Source organism: Gorilla gorilla, chromosome 14, assembly GCF_029281585.2.
Source record: "Gorilla gorilla gorilla isolate KB3781 chromosome 14, NHGRI_mGorGor1-v2.1_pri, whole genome shotgun sequence".
Lineage (NCBI taxonomy): Eukaryota > Metazoa > Chordata > Mammalia > Primates > Hominidae > Gorilla > Gorilla gorilla.
In genome coordinates this window covers 55,129,318-55,147,407 of record NC_073238.2, presented here as the reverse complement: position 1 = coordinate 55,147,407, position 18,090 = coordinate 55,129,318, and the positions used below count along the sequence as shown (strand labels likewise).

At 40.1% G+C, this 18,090-nt stretch overlaps 1 protein-coding gene and 1 long non-coding RNA gene across 3 annotated transcripts in view; one reads left to right on the top strand and one right to left on the bottom strand.

Moving 5' to 3' along the window:
• Positions 1–9,581: 9,581 nt before the first annotated feature.
• SLC25A15 (solute carrier family 25 member 15) overlaps positions 9,582–18,090 on the bottom strand; it is a 72,425-nt gene continuing 63,916 nt past the window's right edge. Inside the window, exon 8 of one of the 2 annotated variants that reach the window (XM_055360022.2) lies at positions 9,582–10,494. In XM_055360022.2, coding sequence (XP_055215997.1) covers positions 10,384–10,494 — 111 coding nt within the window. In that variant the 3' untranslated portion in view covers positions 9,582–10,383. The remainder of the gene's footprint in view (positions 10,495–18,090) is intronic. The other variant, XM_063697278.1, reaches the window with a different exon arrangement.
• The window catches only part of LOC109029455 (uncharacterized), a 61,246-nt gene continuing 56,403 nt past the window's right edge, over positions 13,248–18,090 (top strand). The window contains exons 1-3 of the long non-coding RNA XR_008670945.2: positions 13,248–13,361; positions 16,394–16,475; positions 16,579–16,667. This is a non-coding gene — a long non-coding RNA (uncharacterized lncRNA). The remainder of the gene's footprint in view (positions 13,362–16,393; positions 16,476–16,578; positions 16,668–18,090) is intronic.

Here is an 18,090-nt window from a genome sequence, read left to right as displayed (position 1 = left end):
AGGATATTATCCAGGAGAACTTCCCCAATCTAGCAAGGCAGGCCAACATTCAGATTCAGGAAATACAGAGAATGCCACAAAGATACTCCTCAAGAAGAGCAACTCCAAGACACATAATTGTCAGATTCACCAAAGTTGAAATGAAGGAAAAAATGTTAAGGGCAGCCAGAGAGAAAGGTCGGGTTGCCCTCAAAGGGAAGCCCATCAGACTAACAGCGGATCTCTCGGCAGAAACTCTACAAGCCAGAAGAGAGTGGGGGCTAATATTGAACATTCTTAAAGAAAAGAATTTTCAACCCAGAATTTCATATCCAGCCAAACTAAGCTTCATAAGTGAAGGAGAAATAAAATACTTTACAGACAAGCAAATGCTGAGAGATTTTGTCACCACTAGGCCTGCCCTAAAAGAGCTCCTGAAGGAAGCGCTAAACATGGAAAGGAACAACCAGTACCAGCCGCTGCAAAATCATGCCAAAATGTAAAGACCATGGAGACTAGGAAGAAACTGCATCAACTAACGAGCAAAATAACCAGCTAACATCATAATGACAGGATCAAATTCACACATACCACTATTAACTTTAAATGTAAATGGACTAAATGCTCTGATTAAAAGACACAGACTGGCAAATTGGATAAAGAGTCAAGACCCATCAGTGTGCTGTATTCAGGAAACCCATCTCACGTGCAGACACACACACAGGCTCAAAATAAAAGGATGGAGGAAGGTCCACCAAGCAAATGGAAAACAAAAAAAGGCAGGGGTTGCAATCCTAGTCTGTGATAAAACAGACTTTAAACCAACAAAGATCAAAAGAGACAAAGAAGGCCATTACATAATGGTAAAGAGATCAATTCAACAAGAAGAGCTCACTATCCTAAATATATATGCACCCAATACAGGAGCACCCAGATTCATAAGCAAGTCCTGAGTGACCTACAAAGAGACTTAGACTCCCACACATTAATAATGGGAGACTTTAACACCCTACTGTCAACATTAGACAGATCAACGAGACAGAAAGTCAACAAGGATACCCAGGAATTGAACTCAGCTCTGCACCAAGTGGACCTAATAGACATCTACAGAACTCTCCACCCCAAATCAACAGAATATACATTTTTTTCAGCACCACACCACACCTATTCCAAAATTGACCACATACTTGGAAGTAAAGCTCTCCTCAGCAAATGTAAAAGAACAGAAATTATAAAAAAACTATCTCTCAGACCACAGTGCAATCAAACTAGAACTCAGGATTAAGAATCTCACTCAAAACTGCTCAACTACATGGAAACAGAACAACCTGCTCCTGAATGACTACTGGGTACATAACGAAATGAAGGCAGAAATAAAGAGGTTCTTTGAAACCAATGAGAACAAAGACACAACATACCAGAATCTCTGGGACACATTCAAAGCAGTGTGTATAGGGAAATTTATAGCACTAAATGCCCACAAGAGAAAGCAGGAAAGATCCAAAATTGACACCCTAACATCACAATTAAAAGAACTAGAAAAGCAAGAGCAAACACATTCAAAAGCTAGCAGAAGGCAAGAAATAACTAAAATCAGAGCAGAACTGAAGGAAATAGAGACACAAAAAACCCTTCAAAAAAGTAGTGAATCCAGGAGCTGGTTTTTTGAAAGGATCAACAAAATTGATAAACCGTTAGCAAGAGTAATAAAGAAAAAAAGAAGAATCAAATAGACACAATAAAAAATGATAAAGGGGATATCACCACCGATCCCACAGAAATACAAACTACCATCAGAGAATACTACAAACACCTCTACGCAAATAAACTAGAAAATCTAGAAGAAATGGATAAATTCCTTGACACATACACTCTCCCAAGACTAAACCAGGAAGAAGTTGAATCTCTGAATAGACCAATAACAGGATCTGAAATTGTGGCAATAATCAATAGCTTACCAACCAAAAAGAGTCCAGGACCAGATGGATTCACAGCCGAATTCTACCAGAGGTACAAGGAGGAACTGGTACCATTCCTTCTGAAACTATTCCAATCAATAGAAAAAGAGGGAATCCTCCCTAACTCATTTTATGAGGCCAGCATCATCCTGATACCAAAGCCGGGCAGAGACACAACCAAAAAAGAGAATTTTAGACCAACATCCTTGATGAATATTGATGCAAAAATCCTCAATAAAATACTGGCAAACCGAATCCAGCAGCACATCAAAAAGCTTATCCACCATGATCAAGTGGGCTTCATCCCTGGGATGCAAGGCTGGTTCAATATACACAAATCAATAAATGTAATCCAGCATATAAACAGAGCCAAAGACAAAAACCACATGATTATCTCAATAGATGCAGAAAAGGCCTTTGACAAAATTCAACAACCTTCATGCTAAAAACTCTCAATAAATTAGGTATTGATGGGACATATTTCAAAATAATAAGAGCTATCTATGACAAACCCACAGCCAATATCATACTGAATGGGCAAAAACTGGAAGCATTCCCTTTGAAAACTGGCACAAGACAGGGATGCCCTCTCTCACCACTCCTATTCCACATAGTGTTGGAAGTTCTGGCCAGGGCAATTAGGCAGGAGAAGGAAATAAAGGGTATTCAATTAGGAAAAGAGGAAGTCAAATTGTCCCTGTTTGCAGATGACATGATTGTATATCTAGAAAACCCCATTGTCTCAGCCCAAAATCTCCTTAAGCTGATAAGCAACTTCAGCAGTCTCAGGATACAAAATCAATGTACAAAAATCACAAGCATTCTTAAACACCAACAACAGACTGAGAGCCAAATCATGAGTGAACTCCCATTCACAATTGCTTCAAAGAGAATAAAATACCTAGGAATCCAACTTACAAGGGATGTGAAGGACCTCTTCAAGGAGAATTACAAACCACTGCTCAAGGAAATGAAAGAGGATACAAACAAATGGAAGACCATTCCATGCTCATGGGTAGGAAGAATCAATATTGTGAAAATGGTCATACTGCCCAAGGTAATTTACAGATTCAATGCCATCCCCATCAAGCTACCAATGACTTTCTTCACAGAATTGGAAAAAACTACTTTAAAGTTCATATGGAACCAAAAAAGAGCCCACATCACCAAGTCAATCCTAAGCCAAAAGAACAAAGCTGGAGGCATCACACTATCTGACTTCAAACTATACTACAAGGCTACAGTAACCAAAACAGCATGGTACTGGTACCAAAACAGAGATATAGATCAATGGAACAGAACAGAGCCCTCAGAAATAATGCCGCTTATCTACAACTATCTGATCTTTGACAAACCTGAGAAAAACAAGCAATGGGGAAAGGATTCCCTATTTAATAAATGGTGCTGGGAAAACTGGCTAGCCATATGTAGAAAGCTGAAACTGGATCCCTTCCTTACACCTTATACAAAAATCAATTCAAGATGGATTAAAGACTTAAACGTTAGACCTAAAACCATAAACACCCTAGAAGAAAACCTAGGCTTTACCATTCAGGACATAGGCATGGGCAAGGACTTCATGTCTAAAACACCAAAAGCAATGGCAACAAAAGACAAAATTGACAAATGGGATCTAATTAAAGTAAAGAGCTTCTGCACAGCAAAAGAAACTACCATCAGAGTGAACAGGCAACCTGCAAAATGGGAGAAAATTTTTGCCACCTACTCATCTGACAAAGGGCTAATATCCAGAATCTACAATGAACTCAAACAAATTCACAAGAAAGAAACAAACAACCCCATCAAAAAGTGGGTGAAGGACATGAACAGACACTTCTCAAAAGAAGACATTTATGCAGCCAAAAAACGCATGAAAAAGTGCTCACCATCACTGGCCATCAGAGAAATGCAAATCAAAACCACAATGAGATACCATCTCACACCAGTTAGAATGGCAATCATTAAAAAGTCAGGAAACAACAGGTGCTGGAAAGGATGTGGAGAAATAGGAACACTTTTACACTGTTGGTGGGACTGTAAACTAGTTCAACCATTGTGGAAGTCAGTGTGGCGATTCCTCAGGGATCTAGAACTAGAAATACCATTTGACCCAGCCATCCCATTACTGGGTATATACCCAAAGGACTATAAATCATGCTGCTCTAAAGACACATGCACACGTATGTTTATTGCAGCATTATTCACAATAGCAAAGACTTGGAACCAACCCAAATGTCCAACAATGATAGACTGGATTAAGAAAATGTGGCACATATACACCATGGAATACTATGCAGCCATAAAAAATGATGAGTTCATGTCCTTTGTAGGGACATGGATAAAATTGGAAATCATCATTCTCAGTAAACTCTCGCAAGAACAAAAAACCAAACACCGCATATTCTCACTCATAGGTGGGAGTTGAACAATGAGAACACATGGACACAGGAAGGGGAACATCACACTCTGGGGACTGTTGTGGGGTGGGGGTAGGGGGGAGGGAAAGCATTGGGAGATATACCTAATGCTAGATGACGAGTTAATGGGTGCAGCGCACCAGCATTGCACATGTATACATATGTAACTAACCTGCACAATGTGCACATGTACCCTAAAACTTAAAGTATAATAAAAAAAAAAAGAAAAGTCATACTTAAAAAAAAAAAAGAACTGCTTCTATTCAGTGAAAACAGTGATTTTTCTGAGATTCTAAGGCATTACAGTTTTTCCTGCCACTGAGCAGTTTAATACTACATAATTGCATTTTGGTACGCAATCATTGGCCTAAATATAGTATAACTGTAGGGAAAAAAACCCTTTATCTTTGCTATTATTTACTTATTTATTTATTTATTGTAGACTATTTGGAGTTTTTTTATCTTATTGGATGTGGCTCTCATCCTTGCTAACCTAATTTTCACTGATAGCAAAGTTTATATTCCTTTGGAATATCATTCTATTTCTCTAGCTATTGCCTTATTTTTTCTCATGAATGTTCTTCTTCGAGTATTTGTAGAAGGGTAAGTTTGATTATTTTCATAATGCATAAAGCTATTTTGTACTTTTATAAGAAGCACTTTGTGAGACTGAGGCAGGAGGATCAGGAGGTCAGGAGTTCAAGACCACTGCACCCAGCCTAAATCATTGTCTTATAAAGATACATGCATGCATGCATAGACATGGAATCAATCTAAATGCCATCAATGATAGATTGGATAATGAAAATGTGGTACATAGAGAGAGTGGGACATCTGGCTTCCGAGCCGAAACCTTTGTAGTGCCAGCGATGAAAGAGATAATTAAATACGGGTGATGTTGAGAAAGGCAAGAAGATTTTTGTTCAGAAGTGCGCCCAGTGCCACACCATGGAAAGGGAGGCAAGCACAAGAGTGGGCCTAATCTCCATAGTCTCTTCAGGCAGAAGACAGGTCAGGCCATTGGATTCTCTTATACAGATGCCAGTAAGAACAAGGGCATCACCTGGGGGGAGGATACAGTGATGGAGTATGTGGAGAATCCCAAGAAGTACATCCCTGGAACAAAAATAATCTTTGCCGGCATTAAGAAGGCAGAAAGGCAGACTTGATAGCTTATCTCAAAAAAGCTGTTAGTGAGTAACAATTTTCCACTGCCTTATTTATAAAAAAACAGAAATGTCTCCTGACTTTTTTATGTGTATCATAATTTACTAGATCTCATACACCAGACTTCAGGTCATGAATGACTGAGAGCATATTTTGTTGGACAGTCCTGATTTAAAACTAAGACTGGCTTGTGATTAAATGAATAAGTTTGGTTTTTGAATTTTAATAAGTAATTTTAATTCAGTAAATGCTATCACTGTTTACCCCTTCTAAAGATATGATTAGACTTTGTTAATAATGTTCAACTTTTCACAAAGATGGTGAGTGCCATCTTAAAACTTATTGGAGAGTGGTTTTATGTTTAGATTTATATAACTGGTTATGTGAATATATTTAAATACTGGGGAAATTCCTTCACTGTCTCAAAACCATGCAAGATTCACGTATATTTTGTGTTTATTTGCCTCTTAAAGGCAAGGGTTGAAGATAAGGTAGCAATGTTTACTTATTTTTGGCCTTAACTATGCCAATCTAATTAGAATTCCCTGTATTTAAAATGGTTCCTTTTACTTATTGAATGGTATTTTAGTGTGGTTTATGTGTAATATCAAATAAAGATTATTTAACACTTAAAAAAATAAAGAAAATGTGGTATATAAACACCATGGAAAACTATGCAGCCATAAAAAGGAACGAGATTACATCCTTTGCAGGGACATGGATGGAGGTGGAAGCTGTCATCCTCAGCAAAGTAACACAGGAACAGAAAACCAAACACTGCATGTTCTCACTTGTATGTGGGAGCTGACGATGAGAACACATGGCCACATGGTGGGGAACAACACACACTGGGGCCTGTTGGGAGGGCAGGGGTGGGGGAAGGAGAGCATCAGGAAGAATAGCTAATGGATGCTGGGGTTAATACCTAGGGATGGGATGATCTGTGCAGCAAACCACCATGGCACACATTTCCCTATGTAACAAACCTGCACATCCTGCACATGAACCCCTGAATCTAAAAGTTGAAGTAAAAAGATATATGAAATTATCTGTATGTATGTATGCCTAGATGTAAGTATACATATGTATATGCATGCATATCATCACATTTTTATTGAGGTATAACACATGGTTAAGTTAAACTAATCAAGTGTATATCTTGATGATATTATACATAAGTATATATGCATGTAACCAAGACCTCTATATTGGTCTATGACTGATCTCCAATTAATTGTTGTAAAGATATAAAGTATCAAGGTTCATGTTTTTCATATAGCTATCAATCCCCCCTCTACCATTTTTTGTAAAGAGCATAATTTCTCCCAGTGAAAGGCAGAGGTATGTTTATTGCAAATCAAGTGAACATATATGTATAGGTCTGTTTCTGGGCTTTTTGTCCTTTCATTATGACGTGTCTATACTTAAGTCCAGACCATAGTTTTAATTATTATGGCTTTATAGTGAGTCTTGAAAACTTGTGTATAAGTCCTCCAACTTTGTACTTCCTTGTTTAAAAAGTATCTTGGATCTCCTAGATTTTTTGAATTTCCGTATAAATTTTAGAATCATCTTGGCAATTTACATACACACCCAAACTCACACACACACACACACACACACAGCCAGTATTTTGACCTAGGGATTGACTATGTAACTTAATTTGGAGACAATTGACATATAAAAATATTGAGATTTCCAACTCATGAACATAATATATCTCTCTACTTAGGTCGTGTTTGATTTCTTTTAGCAATGTTTGCAGTGTACAGGTTTTACACCTTTTGTTAGTTTTATTTCTAAGTATTTGATAAGTTTTTATGCTATTTTAAATGATATTTGAAAATCTTCGTTTTCTAATTATTTGCTATTGGTATATAGGAACATAACTAGTTTTTGTATATTGACTTTTGTTTATTTGTCTTAAGACAGGGTATTGCTCTGTCACCACAGGCTGGAGTGCAGTGGCACCTGGGCTCAAGCAGTTCTCCCACCTCTGTCTCCCATGTAGCTGGGACTACAAGCAGGCATTACTACACTTGGGTAATTTTTTTTATTAATTTTTGTAGAGAAGGAGTCTCACTGGTCTCACTGGCCCAGGCTGGTCTTGAACTCCTGGGTTCAAGCAATCCTCCCACCTCAGCTTCCCAAAGTGCTGGGATTACAGGTGTGAGCCACCACACCCAGCCTTGTATATTGTCTTTATATCTGGCATCCTTCATAAATTCACACATTCATTTTAATAATTAATGTGTAGATTTCCTGATGTATACAATCATATAAAGTTACTTTCTTCCCACTTTTTATGCGTTTTTTCTTTATTTATTATCTAGGACTTTCACTGTAATATTGAATAGAAATGGTAAGAGGAGGCAGCCTTGCCTTGTTCCCAAACTCAAGAAGAGTTTTATGCTTCACTATTTGAAATGATGTTTGCTATAGGGTTTTGTAATCATTCTTTAGCAGATTAAGACTGTCCATTTTATTTCTAGTTTGCTAAAAGTTTTGAATCATGAATTGGTGTTGAATATATCAGATATTTTTTCTGCATCTGTCAGGTAATCAAAATGTTTTTCTGTTATTCCATTAATGAGATTTTCAAAGTTAAACCAACATTTTTTTATTTTTGAATAAATTCCCTTTGGTCTTAATGTATTATCTTTTTTATCTATCACTAGATTCTATTTGATAATATTTTATTTAGAACTTTTCATCTATGTTCATGAGTGATATAAAATTTTGTTTCTTTGAAATGTCTTTATCAGTTGGTCTACAATTACCTTAGTTTAGGTGTCTTGGGTAACTCCTATCTGCTCAATTTATCTTCATCCTCCCTCAGGATGAATATGATGGATATGTTTCAGGCTAATGGCAAAAGGAAAGAGCTAGAGTGGAATCTTACAAGTGCTTTTGCAAGCCTCTCCTTTGTGGCATTCCAGTGACCACATCAACTCACATAATGGAACACAAAATTAGAGTGAAAGGGCGCTACAAGGTGAAATGTGAGGGCATGGATTCAGGAAAAGATGAAGAATTGAGACCATTGATGGAATCATTCTACCTTATTCTCAGGCAGGGAAGCATTTTTATACATGCAGATAGTTTACAAGAAGTAACTATTACGTAGTCAGAGACTCAAGACTTCAGCAATTGTATAAAAATGTATTTGTAAATACTCAAAGACCTTGAAGAGAAGGGTCTGATCCACATCTCACCCAGGTTATGGTGTTTATGGCTAAGACATGATTCTACCACTCCCTTAGCCAATTTTGAAAATTGTTTCAAACTATTCATTTGAGGTGGAATTAATTTTTCTCTCCCCTAATTGGAGTAGTCATGGAGTAATGTGACCAGGGCCCACTGGATGGGCCATGCCACTTGAGGGCTGCCATCCCAAAATTTCCAGATTCCATCCTTATGGGTAAAACATCTCTTGATTGCTAACATTGTTTTTTAAAGCAGGTTAAGCTAATAACTGTGAGTTAATTATAGCATGTCTAAATTGAGCTAGTTTTTATAGGAACATAACTCATTTTTGTATATTGACTTTTGTTTATTTGTTTGTCTTAAGATAGGGCATTGCTCTGCCACCACAGGCTGGAGGGCAGTGGCACCTGGGCTCAGGCAATTCTCCCATCTCAGTCTCCCGCATAGCTGGGTCTGCAACCAGGCATCACTACACTTGGCTAATTTTTTTCTATTAATTTTTTTAGAGAAGGAGTCTCACTGGTCTCACTGGCCCAGGCTGGTCTTGAACTCCTGGGTTCAAGCAATCCTCCCACCTCCCAATTTGGCAACACTTAATATTAGCTGGGGTGTTTTTAAAAAACCAAAAAACTTCACTTAGCATGTAAATCAACACAAAGACATTACTATTTCCTTCTGGGATGATCACTAGACTGTTGGTTTCTATCAGTTATTAAACTGTTATCTCCTTGGGGCATTGACAAAGTACTAATAAGTCATTGATTCCTTTACCATTTTTAATCAGAGTATCCAAAAAGGAGGTAATAAATAATGTGTTTTAATAAATTCCACAAATTATGAGTCACCCAAAAAGCAAATCTACTGTCCATATTAATATTTAGTCTTTCATCTTTGCCAGAGTGCAGCCCCAAAGCTAAGCTGCTAGTTCAGCTACCTGAGGAGGCCAGGAATCAGGCCATGGAGCACTTCAGTGATGGCATGTTCAACCATAACAGCATATCCTGCACTGGGAATGTCTTTGTCATATTTGAGAACCATCTACAAAGTATATTAAATCAAGTTTGACTAAAAGGCAGAAGATTCAAATCCGGGTATACTTAATTCCTGAGAGGATGCTAAACAGTCATATGATTCCCCTTTATTCTTAAAAGGGAATAAAGTTGCAGGGTTACATTTTGAACAACATTGAATATGCAAAGCAGACATTACAATTTCATAAGTGGTAAATTTACTAGAGGAGAAATGTCAGATGCTGCCTTGAAGTAGCAAAAACTTTAGAGATGCAGGGGCCCATAGAGTTAGTGGAGAAACAAGCACTATTATGGAAGCATCAACAAGTTTGGCCACTGCTACCACCTCATGCAAGTAGAGAAGGTTTACCTTTGCCTCCAAATCAAGGAATGTACTAAGATAGGCAGAGAGAAGAGTTTGGGAGATTTAGGAAAACCCGAAGGTGGAGGTCGTTGCAAGAAGTCTTTCAAAGAGTAGACAGCATTTTCTACTTTTGCATCACAAGGAAGAGTTTCAGGAATTATAAACTTTGTAAGCCCATGCAAAGGCTGAGCTATTGAGAAAAATCAGATATACAATTACCTACAGTCCTAAAATCTTCTTAGCCATCTTTTAATTTCTGTTCTTGGTAGATGGAATGCTCCTTATTCTGGTTGAAAACAGAAACTGTCCATCTGGTGACAGATTGTGACCAGAAAAATGTAGATTCTTGGCAGAGTTGAACTTTTTCCTAGATTCTTTATGTCCCTTTTCACCTAATTTGGATAAGAGAGATTTGGAGTCTTCAGTAAACTACTTAGATCAGAAAACACAGCAGTAAATCATTTAAATATTGAGTCTCTCTCTCTATATATATGATTATAGAAATTATATATATGTGTATATATATATAATTTTTAGACACTGAGAGAACTAGGAAGGGGATTCAGAAAAATCCCTAAAGCTTAACGCTCCAGATATACTTGTTTTCCCATGAAAAAGCAAATATTGACTGTTTTTCTATATATGTATACTAAGAAAGGCTGCATGTAAATTACCACCGTGAGATATTTACTTGTTGAGAGAATGAAGGACAGGGCCGGGTGCGGTAGCTCACACCTGTAATCCCAGCACTTTGGGAGGTCAAGGCAGGTGGATCACCTGAGGTCAGGAGTTCGAAACCAGCCTGGCCAATATGGTGAAACCCCATCTCTACTAAAAATACAAAAAATTAGCCAGGCATGGTGGCTCATGCCTGTAACTCCAGCTACTTGGGAGGCTGAGGCAGAAGAATTTTTTGAACCTGGGAGGCGGAGGTTGCAGTGAGCTGAGATCGCGTCATTGCACTCTAACCTGGGCAACAAGAGTGAAACTCCGTCTCAAAAAATAAAAATAAAATAAAAATATGAAGGGTAGGCTGGGCGCGGTGGCTCACGCCTATAATCCCAGCACTTTGGGAGGCCGAGGCGGGCAGATCACGAGGTCAGGAGATCGAGACCATTCTGGCTAACACGGTGAAACCTTGTCTCTACTAAAAATACAAAAACATTAGCTGGGCATGGTGGTGGGCGCCTGTAGTCCCAGCTACTCGGTAGGCTGATGCGGGAGAATGGCGTGAACCTGGGAGGCGGAGCTTGCAGTGAGCCGAGATCCTGCCACTGCGCTCCAGCCTGGGCGACAGCGGGAGACTCCGTCTCAAAAAAAAAAAAAAAATATATATATATAGATAGATAGATAGATAGATAGATAGATAGATAGATACACACACACACACACACACACACACACACATATATATATATATATATGCACACACATATATATATATATATATGCACACACATATATATATACACACACACATATATAAAGGCCAGGACAGTATTCTAATGGTTGCATGATATTTCATTAGTGCTGTGATTAACCTCTAATGTTGGACATTATGTGTCACTATTATCAATAATACAGCAACAAACATCTTTGAGCAAAAGGCTTTTTCTGTATAGATTGCTAGGAGTGAAATTACCTAAAGAGTATGAATATTTTTGAGGTTCTTTATATATATTGCCAAATCCAAGAGCAATTGTATTATTGTATCCATAATAAATCAAAGTTTTTAATTTCTCACCTTATTTGGCCAGCATTGGATTTTCTCGTTAAAAGAGAAAGGGCTAATTTCATGGGTGCAAATGGCATGCCATTTGCTGTTCTAACTTCTTTATTGGAGACACTGAATATTTATCTATGTAGGTTGTTAATCAGTTAGATTTTCTCTTTTATGGATTGTTTATGTCCTTGGCCCATTTATCTATAAGGTGAGGGAGTAATATTTAAGTTATTGTTAGTGAATTACTAATTTATTATACTGGGCATAGTCCCCATTCAAGTTTCCTCAAAAATCTTTTCCTCTGTTATTCATTATAGCATTTTAAAACAGAAATTTCAGATTTTTATGAAGTCAGACCTAAGCCCATTGATCTTCCATTGATTCCACACTTTTAGTTCTTCCTCATCCAAATAATTGACTAAAATTTGCTTAAATTTCTCATAGATATTTGCAGTTTTTATATGTGATTTCTAAACCCATATGGATTTTATGTAAGAAATTCCATGAATTCTGAAGTATATAAAATTTCTTATCCTTGCGCCCCCACTATGCAGATTCAGTGTGCATTTTTGACTTATTATTTCCTCCTAACAGAGATAACCAGTTTAATAAATGGATGACTTTGATACCTTAAGTTTATTTTTCTCAATATTAAGCCAGTAAACATTGCTCTGAGGGTACCATACTAATCAGTTTTAAAATTTTGTGTCATTTTTGTTGTTGCACAGAGATACATATATATGTGTGTGTGTGTGTATGTCTCAGAAAGATATATTTCCTGAAAGTTGGATCCATATAGTGGTATTAACTGTATTTTAAATGATAACTACTATTTGTTTTTTATTTTAAAGGTTATACATATATATGCGTATATATATATACACACATTCACAGGTACACATATATCTTCATTTAAAAAATAAGAGAACAGTTGAGCCAAAAAGTCTCCATATTGTTACCAGTTATTTAAAATTTCATATAATATGTTTATCTTTTTCTATCATGCATACACACAATCATACTATATACTTTTTGCATTTATTTGTTTACATGGTGCTTAGGTAGACTGTAATATGCAGATCACTATCTAAAGACATATCTAGTCAGAATTAAATTTAAATAAGAACCAATATGAATTAGATTTAAATAAAAACCACATTAACTGTGAATTAATGATTTGGAACAGATTTACTTAAAGTTAGTTAACCAGCTAATTTACTTATCTGATAGCTTTAAACAGTGTGTATTTACAATAGGGACTAATCTGAGTAGCCAAATACACTTTGTGGACTATTTGAAAAACCACAGTAGATTAGCACTTGAAATTGGCATACCCTTGTATTCCCTGAATTGCCCCTAGAAGGTGCTAGTGAGAAACAAATTGATAGAAAATAATGACTATTTTAGGTTCTCCCTAGGAAATAGCTTATGTTGGTGCCATGTGGATATGTAAGATATGTGTTTGTCTTTTTTAGGAAGTCGTGCAGTTTCTAGACAAGAAGCATCCAAACCACTATCAAGTCTACAATCTATGCAGTATGTACATTACTCTATAGTTTGCTACTGTAGATAGAAAACAGATTACTGCATGTAAGAAGGTGATTTTTTTTTTTTTTCAAGTGAAAGCAACTTTATTAAGAAAGTAAGGGAATAAAAGAATGGCTACTCCACAGTCAGAGCAGCAGTATGGGCTGCTCGACTGAGTATACTTACAATTATTTATTTATTTATTTATTTATTTATTTATTTATTTATTTATTTTATTGATCATTCTTGGGTGTTTCTCGCAGAGGGGGATTTGGCAGGGTCATAGGACATAGTGGAGGGAAGGTCAGCAGATACACAAGTGAACAAAGGTCTCTGGTTTTCCTAGGCAGAGGACCCTGCGGCCTTCCACAGTGTTTGTGTCCCTGGGTATTTGAGATTAGGGAGTGGTGATGACTCTTAACGAGCATGCTGCCTTCAAGCATCTGTTTAACAAAGCACATCTTGCACCGCCCTTAATCCATTTAACCCTGAGTGGACACAGCACATGTTTCAGAGAGCACAGGGTTGGGGGTAAGGTCACAGATCAACAGGATAAGAATTTTTCTTAGTACAGAACAAAATGAAAAGTCTCCCATGTCTACCTCTTTCTACACAGACACGGCAACCATCCGATTTCTCAATGTTTTCCCCACCTTTCCCCCACTTCTATTCCACAAAACCGCCATTGTCATCATGGCCCGTTCTCAATGAGCTGTTGGGTACACCTCCCAGACGGGGTGGTGGCCGGGCAGAGGGGTTCCTCACTTCCCAGTAGGGGCGGCCGGGCAGAGGTGACCCTCACCTCCTGGACGGGGTGGCTGGCCGGGCGGGGGGCTGACCCCCCCACCTCCCTCCCGGACGGGGCGGCTGGCCGGGCGGGGGGCTGACCCCCCCACCTCCCTCCCGGACGGGGCGGCTGGCCGGGCGGGGGGCTGATTCCCCCACCTCCCTCCCGGATGGGGTGGCTGGCCGGGCGGGGGGCTGACCCCCCCCCACCTCCCTCCCGGACGGGGCGGCTGGCCGGGCGGGGGGCTGAACCCCCCACCTCCTTCCCGGATGGGGCGGCTGGCCGGGCAGAGGGGCTCCTCACTTCCCAGTAGGGGCGGCCAGGCAGAGGCGCCCCTCACCTCCCGGATGGGGCAGCTGGCCGGGCGGGGGGCTGACTCCCCCCACCTCCCTCCCGGATGGGGCAGCTCGCCGGGCGGGGGGCTGACCCCCCCACCTCCCTCCTGGAGGGGGTGGCTGGCCGGGCAGAGGGGCTCCTCACCTCCCAGTAGGGGCGGCCGGGCAGAGGCGCCCCTCACCTCCCAGACGGGGCGGCTGGCCGGGCGGGGGGCTGACCCTCCACCCCCTTCCCGGACAGGGCGGCCGGCTGGGCGGGGGGCTGACCCCCCCACCTCCCTCCCGGACGGGGCGGTCGGCCTGGCGGGGGCTGACCCCCACCTCCCTCCCGGATGGGGTGGCTGCCGGGCGGAGACGCTCCTCACTTCCCAGACGGGGTGGCTGCCGGGCGGAGGGGCTCCTCACTTCTCACACGGGGCGGCTGCTGGGCGGAGGGTCTCCTCACCTCTCAGATGGGGTGGCTGGGCAGAGACGCTCCTCACCTCCCAGACGGGGTCACCGCCGGGCAGAGGCGCTCCTCACATCCCAGACGGGGCGGCGGGGCAGAGGCGCTCCCCACATCTCAGACGATGGGCGGCCGGGCAGAGACGCTCCTCACTTCCTAGATGGGATGGCGGCCGGGAAGAGACGCTCCTCACTTTCCAGACTGGGCAGCCAGGCAGAGGGGCTCCTCACGTCCCAGACGATGGGCAGCCAGGCAGAGACGCTCCTCACTTCCCAGACGGGGTGGCGGCCGGGCAGAGGCTGCAATCTCGGCACTTTGGGAGGCCAAGGCAGGCGGCTGGGAGGTGGAGGTTGTAGCAAGCCGAGATCACGCCACTGCACTCCAGCCTGGGCACCATTGAGCACTGAGTGAGCCAGACTCCATGTGCAATCCCGGCACCTCGGGAGGCTGAGGCTGGTGGATCACTCATGGTTAGGAGCTGGAGACTAGCCTGGACAACACAGCGAAACCCCGTCTCCACCAAAAAAATACGAAAACCAGTCAGGCGTGGCAGCGCGCGCCTGCAATCGCAGGCACTGGGCAGGCTGAGGCAGGAGAATCAGGCAGGGAGGTTGCAGTGAGCCGAGCTGGCAGCAGTACAGTCCAGCTTTGGCTCGGCATCAGAGGGAGACTGTGGAAAGAGGGAGAGGAAGACCGTGGGGAGAGGGAGAGGGCGTCGATTTTGTTTTTTATATTGCATTTAATCATAAGTGTGTGGTGGTGGTGAGGAATGAATTTAAAAACCCCATCTTGGACTGGCCCCATTCGGTAGAAGGAGTTAACCCAGCAGCACAAAGTACCCTATGAAGGAGGCAGCTCTGGCAGGACCAATGATGCTGGAGTGGAGGCAAACCATTTTAGGGAAGATCTGTTCTAGTGATATTAGGTTTAGGAAAATCTTTCTGTTTTTCCTGCCAGATTGGGTTATGAGGGCATAGATAATTTAACAAATGAGTCCTCTGATCCATCAGCAGTTGGTTGTGATGAGAGCAGGGCCCTAGATGGGAAAAAAAGCAAAAAACTCTGTAGAAAATAGGTTGTAACCCAGCTTACCACTGTCTGTCTTGATTTTTTTCCTCTAGCTGTATACTCAATAGACATTTTCAGGGGGGCAATCATTTTGGTCAGCTACATTTGCCTCTTGTGTGGGTTCTAACTACCCTGCAATAATATAATGAATAGTCTGCTAGAAAGTTAAAAATTATACCTATTAAACAAAAATAAGTTGAGTTTAGGTTACATGAGATGGATAAACCACTACTATCCTTATGTTTTTGAGACCCTTACCTTTATTTTAGAGCAGTAGGAGCAACTTGGAAAGCTCTTTTTGAAGATGGATAAGGAATTTCTAATAAGATATGTTAACTTATTCATAACTTCATTATTTACTGTGTTATTACCTATAGAGATATAACATACATATTATTTATTTTAGGTGAAAGAGCTTATGATCCTAAGCACTTCCATATTAGGGTCAGTAGAATCATGATTGATGATCATTATGTCCCCACTCTACAGTAAGTTTTATGCTAAGTTGACTATCAGAAGAGGGCTAAATATATTGGGCTTGGTTTTCTGAAAATATTTTAATTTAACTAAAAATCTTAAACTTGAAATCAGTAAGATGGTGGTATTCTCCAAGGAAGTAAATGAGTGGATGACTCCAGATCCTGAAAACGTCATAGTGATTCACTGTAAAGGAGGCAAAGGTAATAACATTTTCCTTTTTATTTCTCCCTTTCTAAAGTCATGTAAATATAAAGTACAAGAACAAGATACATATTGCTATTAATAAGTATTAATAATTGTTAGCATTTTAAAATATTAGCTCCAAGACTAGAAGAAGGGAAGGAGAAAGGAAAGAGGAGAGGAGGAAGGGTAGGAGATAGGGAGAGGATAAGGAAGGGAAGAAAGTAGGAAAAAAGAACTAAGGAAGGTTGAGCATATTTTTCCTTGTTTTTCTACTATTTGGATTTCTTTATTTTTGTTTTGCCAGTTTATATCTCTCAAAATAGTCTTTAATTTTAGAATGTCAGAGTACTTTTATTTTATTTAAGGCTACTCGTTTTTATTTTTAAATTAACAAATAAAAAATCAATATATTTATAGTGTACAACATGATGTTTTGATATATGTAAACATTGTGAAATGGCTAAATCAAGCTAATTAACATATGCACTACTCCACATACTTTTTTGTGGTGAGAACATTTAAAATCTACTCTCTCAGCAATTTTCAAGTATACATTATTATTAACTACGGTCACTATGTTGTACAGTAAATTTCCTGAACTTACACTTCCTGTCTAACTGAAATTTTGTATCCTTTAACCAACATCTCAGGCTGTGCATGGTGGCTTACACCCATAATCCCAGCACTTTGAAAGGCCAAGGTAGGTTGATCACCTGAGGTCAGGAGTTTGAGATCAGCCTGGCCAACATGGTGAAACCCCGTCTCTACTAAAAATACAAAAAATTAGCCAGGCGTGGTGGGCACCTGTAATCCCAGCTACTCAGGAGACTGAGGCAGGAGAATCGCTTGAATGCGTAAGGTGGAGGTTGTAGTGAGCTGAGATCGCGCCACTGCACTCCAGCCTAGGCAACAAGAATGAAACTCCATCTCAAAACAAATAAAATAAAATAAAAACCAACATCTCCACAATCCCCCCACTTTTGTCCCCCCAGCCCCTGGTAACTACCATTCTACACTCTGCTTCTATGAATTTGACTTTCTTAGATTCCACAAATAAGTGAGACACAGTATTTGTCTTTCTATGCCTGGCTTATTTTACTTAGCATAACATCAGGTTCATCCATATTACCTCAAGTGACAGGATATCTAAGGCTGAGTAGTGTGTCCTTATGTATATATACCACATATTCTTTATCCATTCATCCATTGATAGCATTTAGATTGACTCCATAGCTTGGCTATTATGAATAATGCTGCAGTGAACATGGCAGTGCAAATTTCATTTCCTTTGGATATATACCCAGAAGAGGAATCTCCAAATCATATGGTTGTTTTATTTCTAGTTTTTTGAGGACCCTCCATGCTGTTTTCCATAATAACTACTAATTTACATTCACATCAACAGTGTATAAGAGGGTTCTCTTTTCTCTACATCCTCAC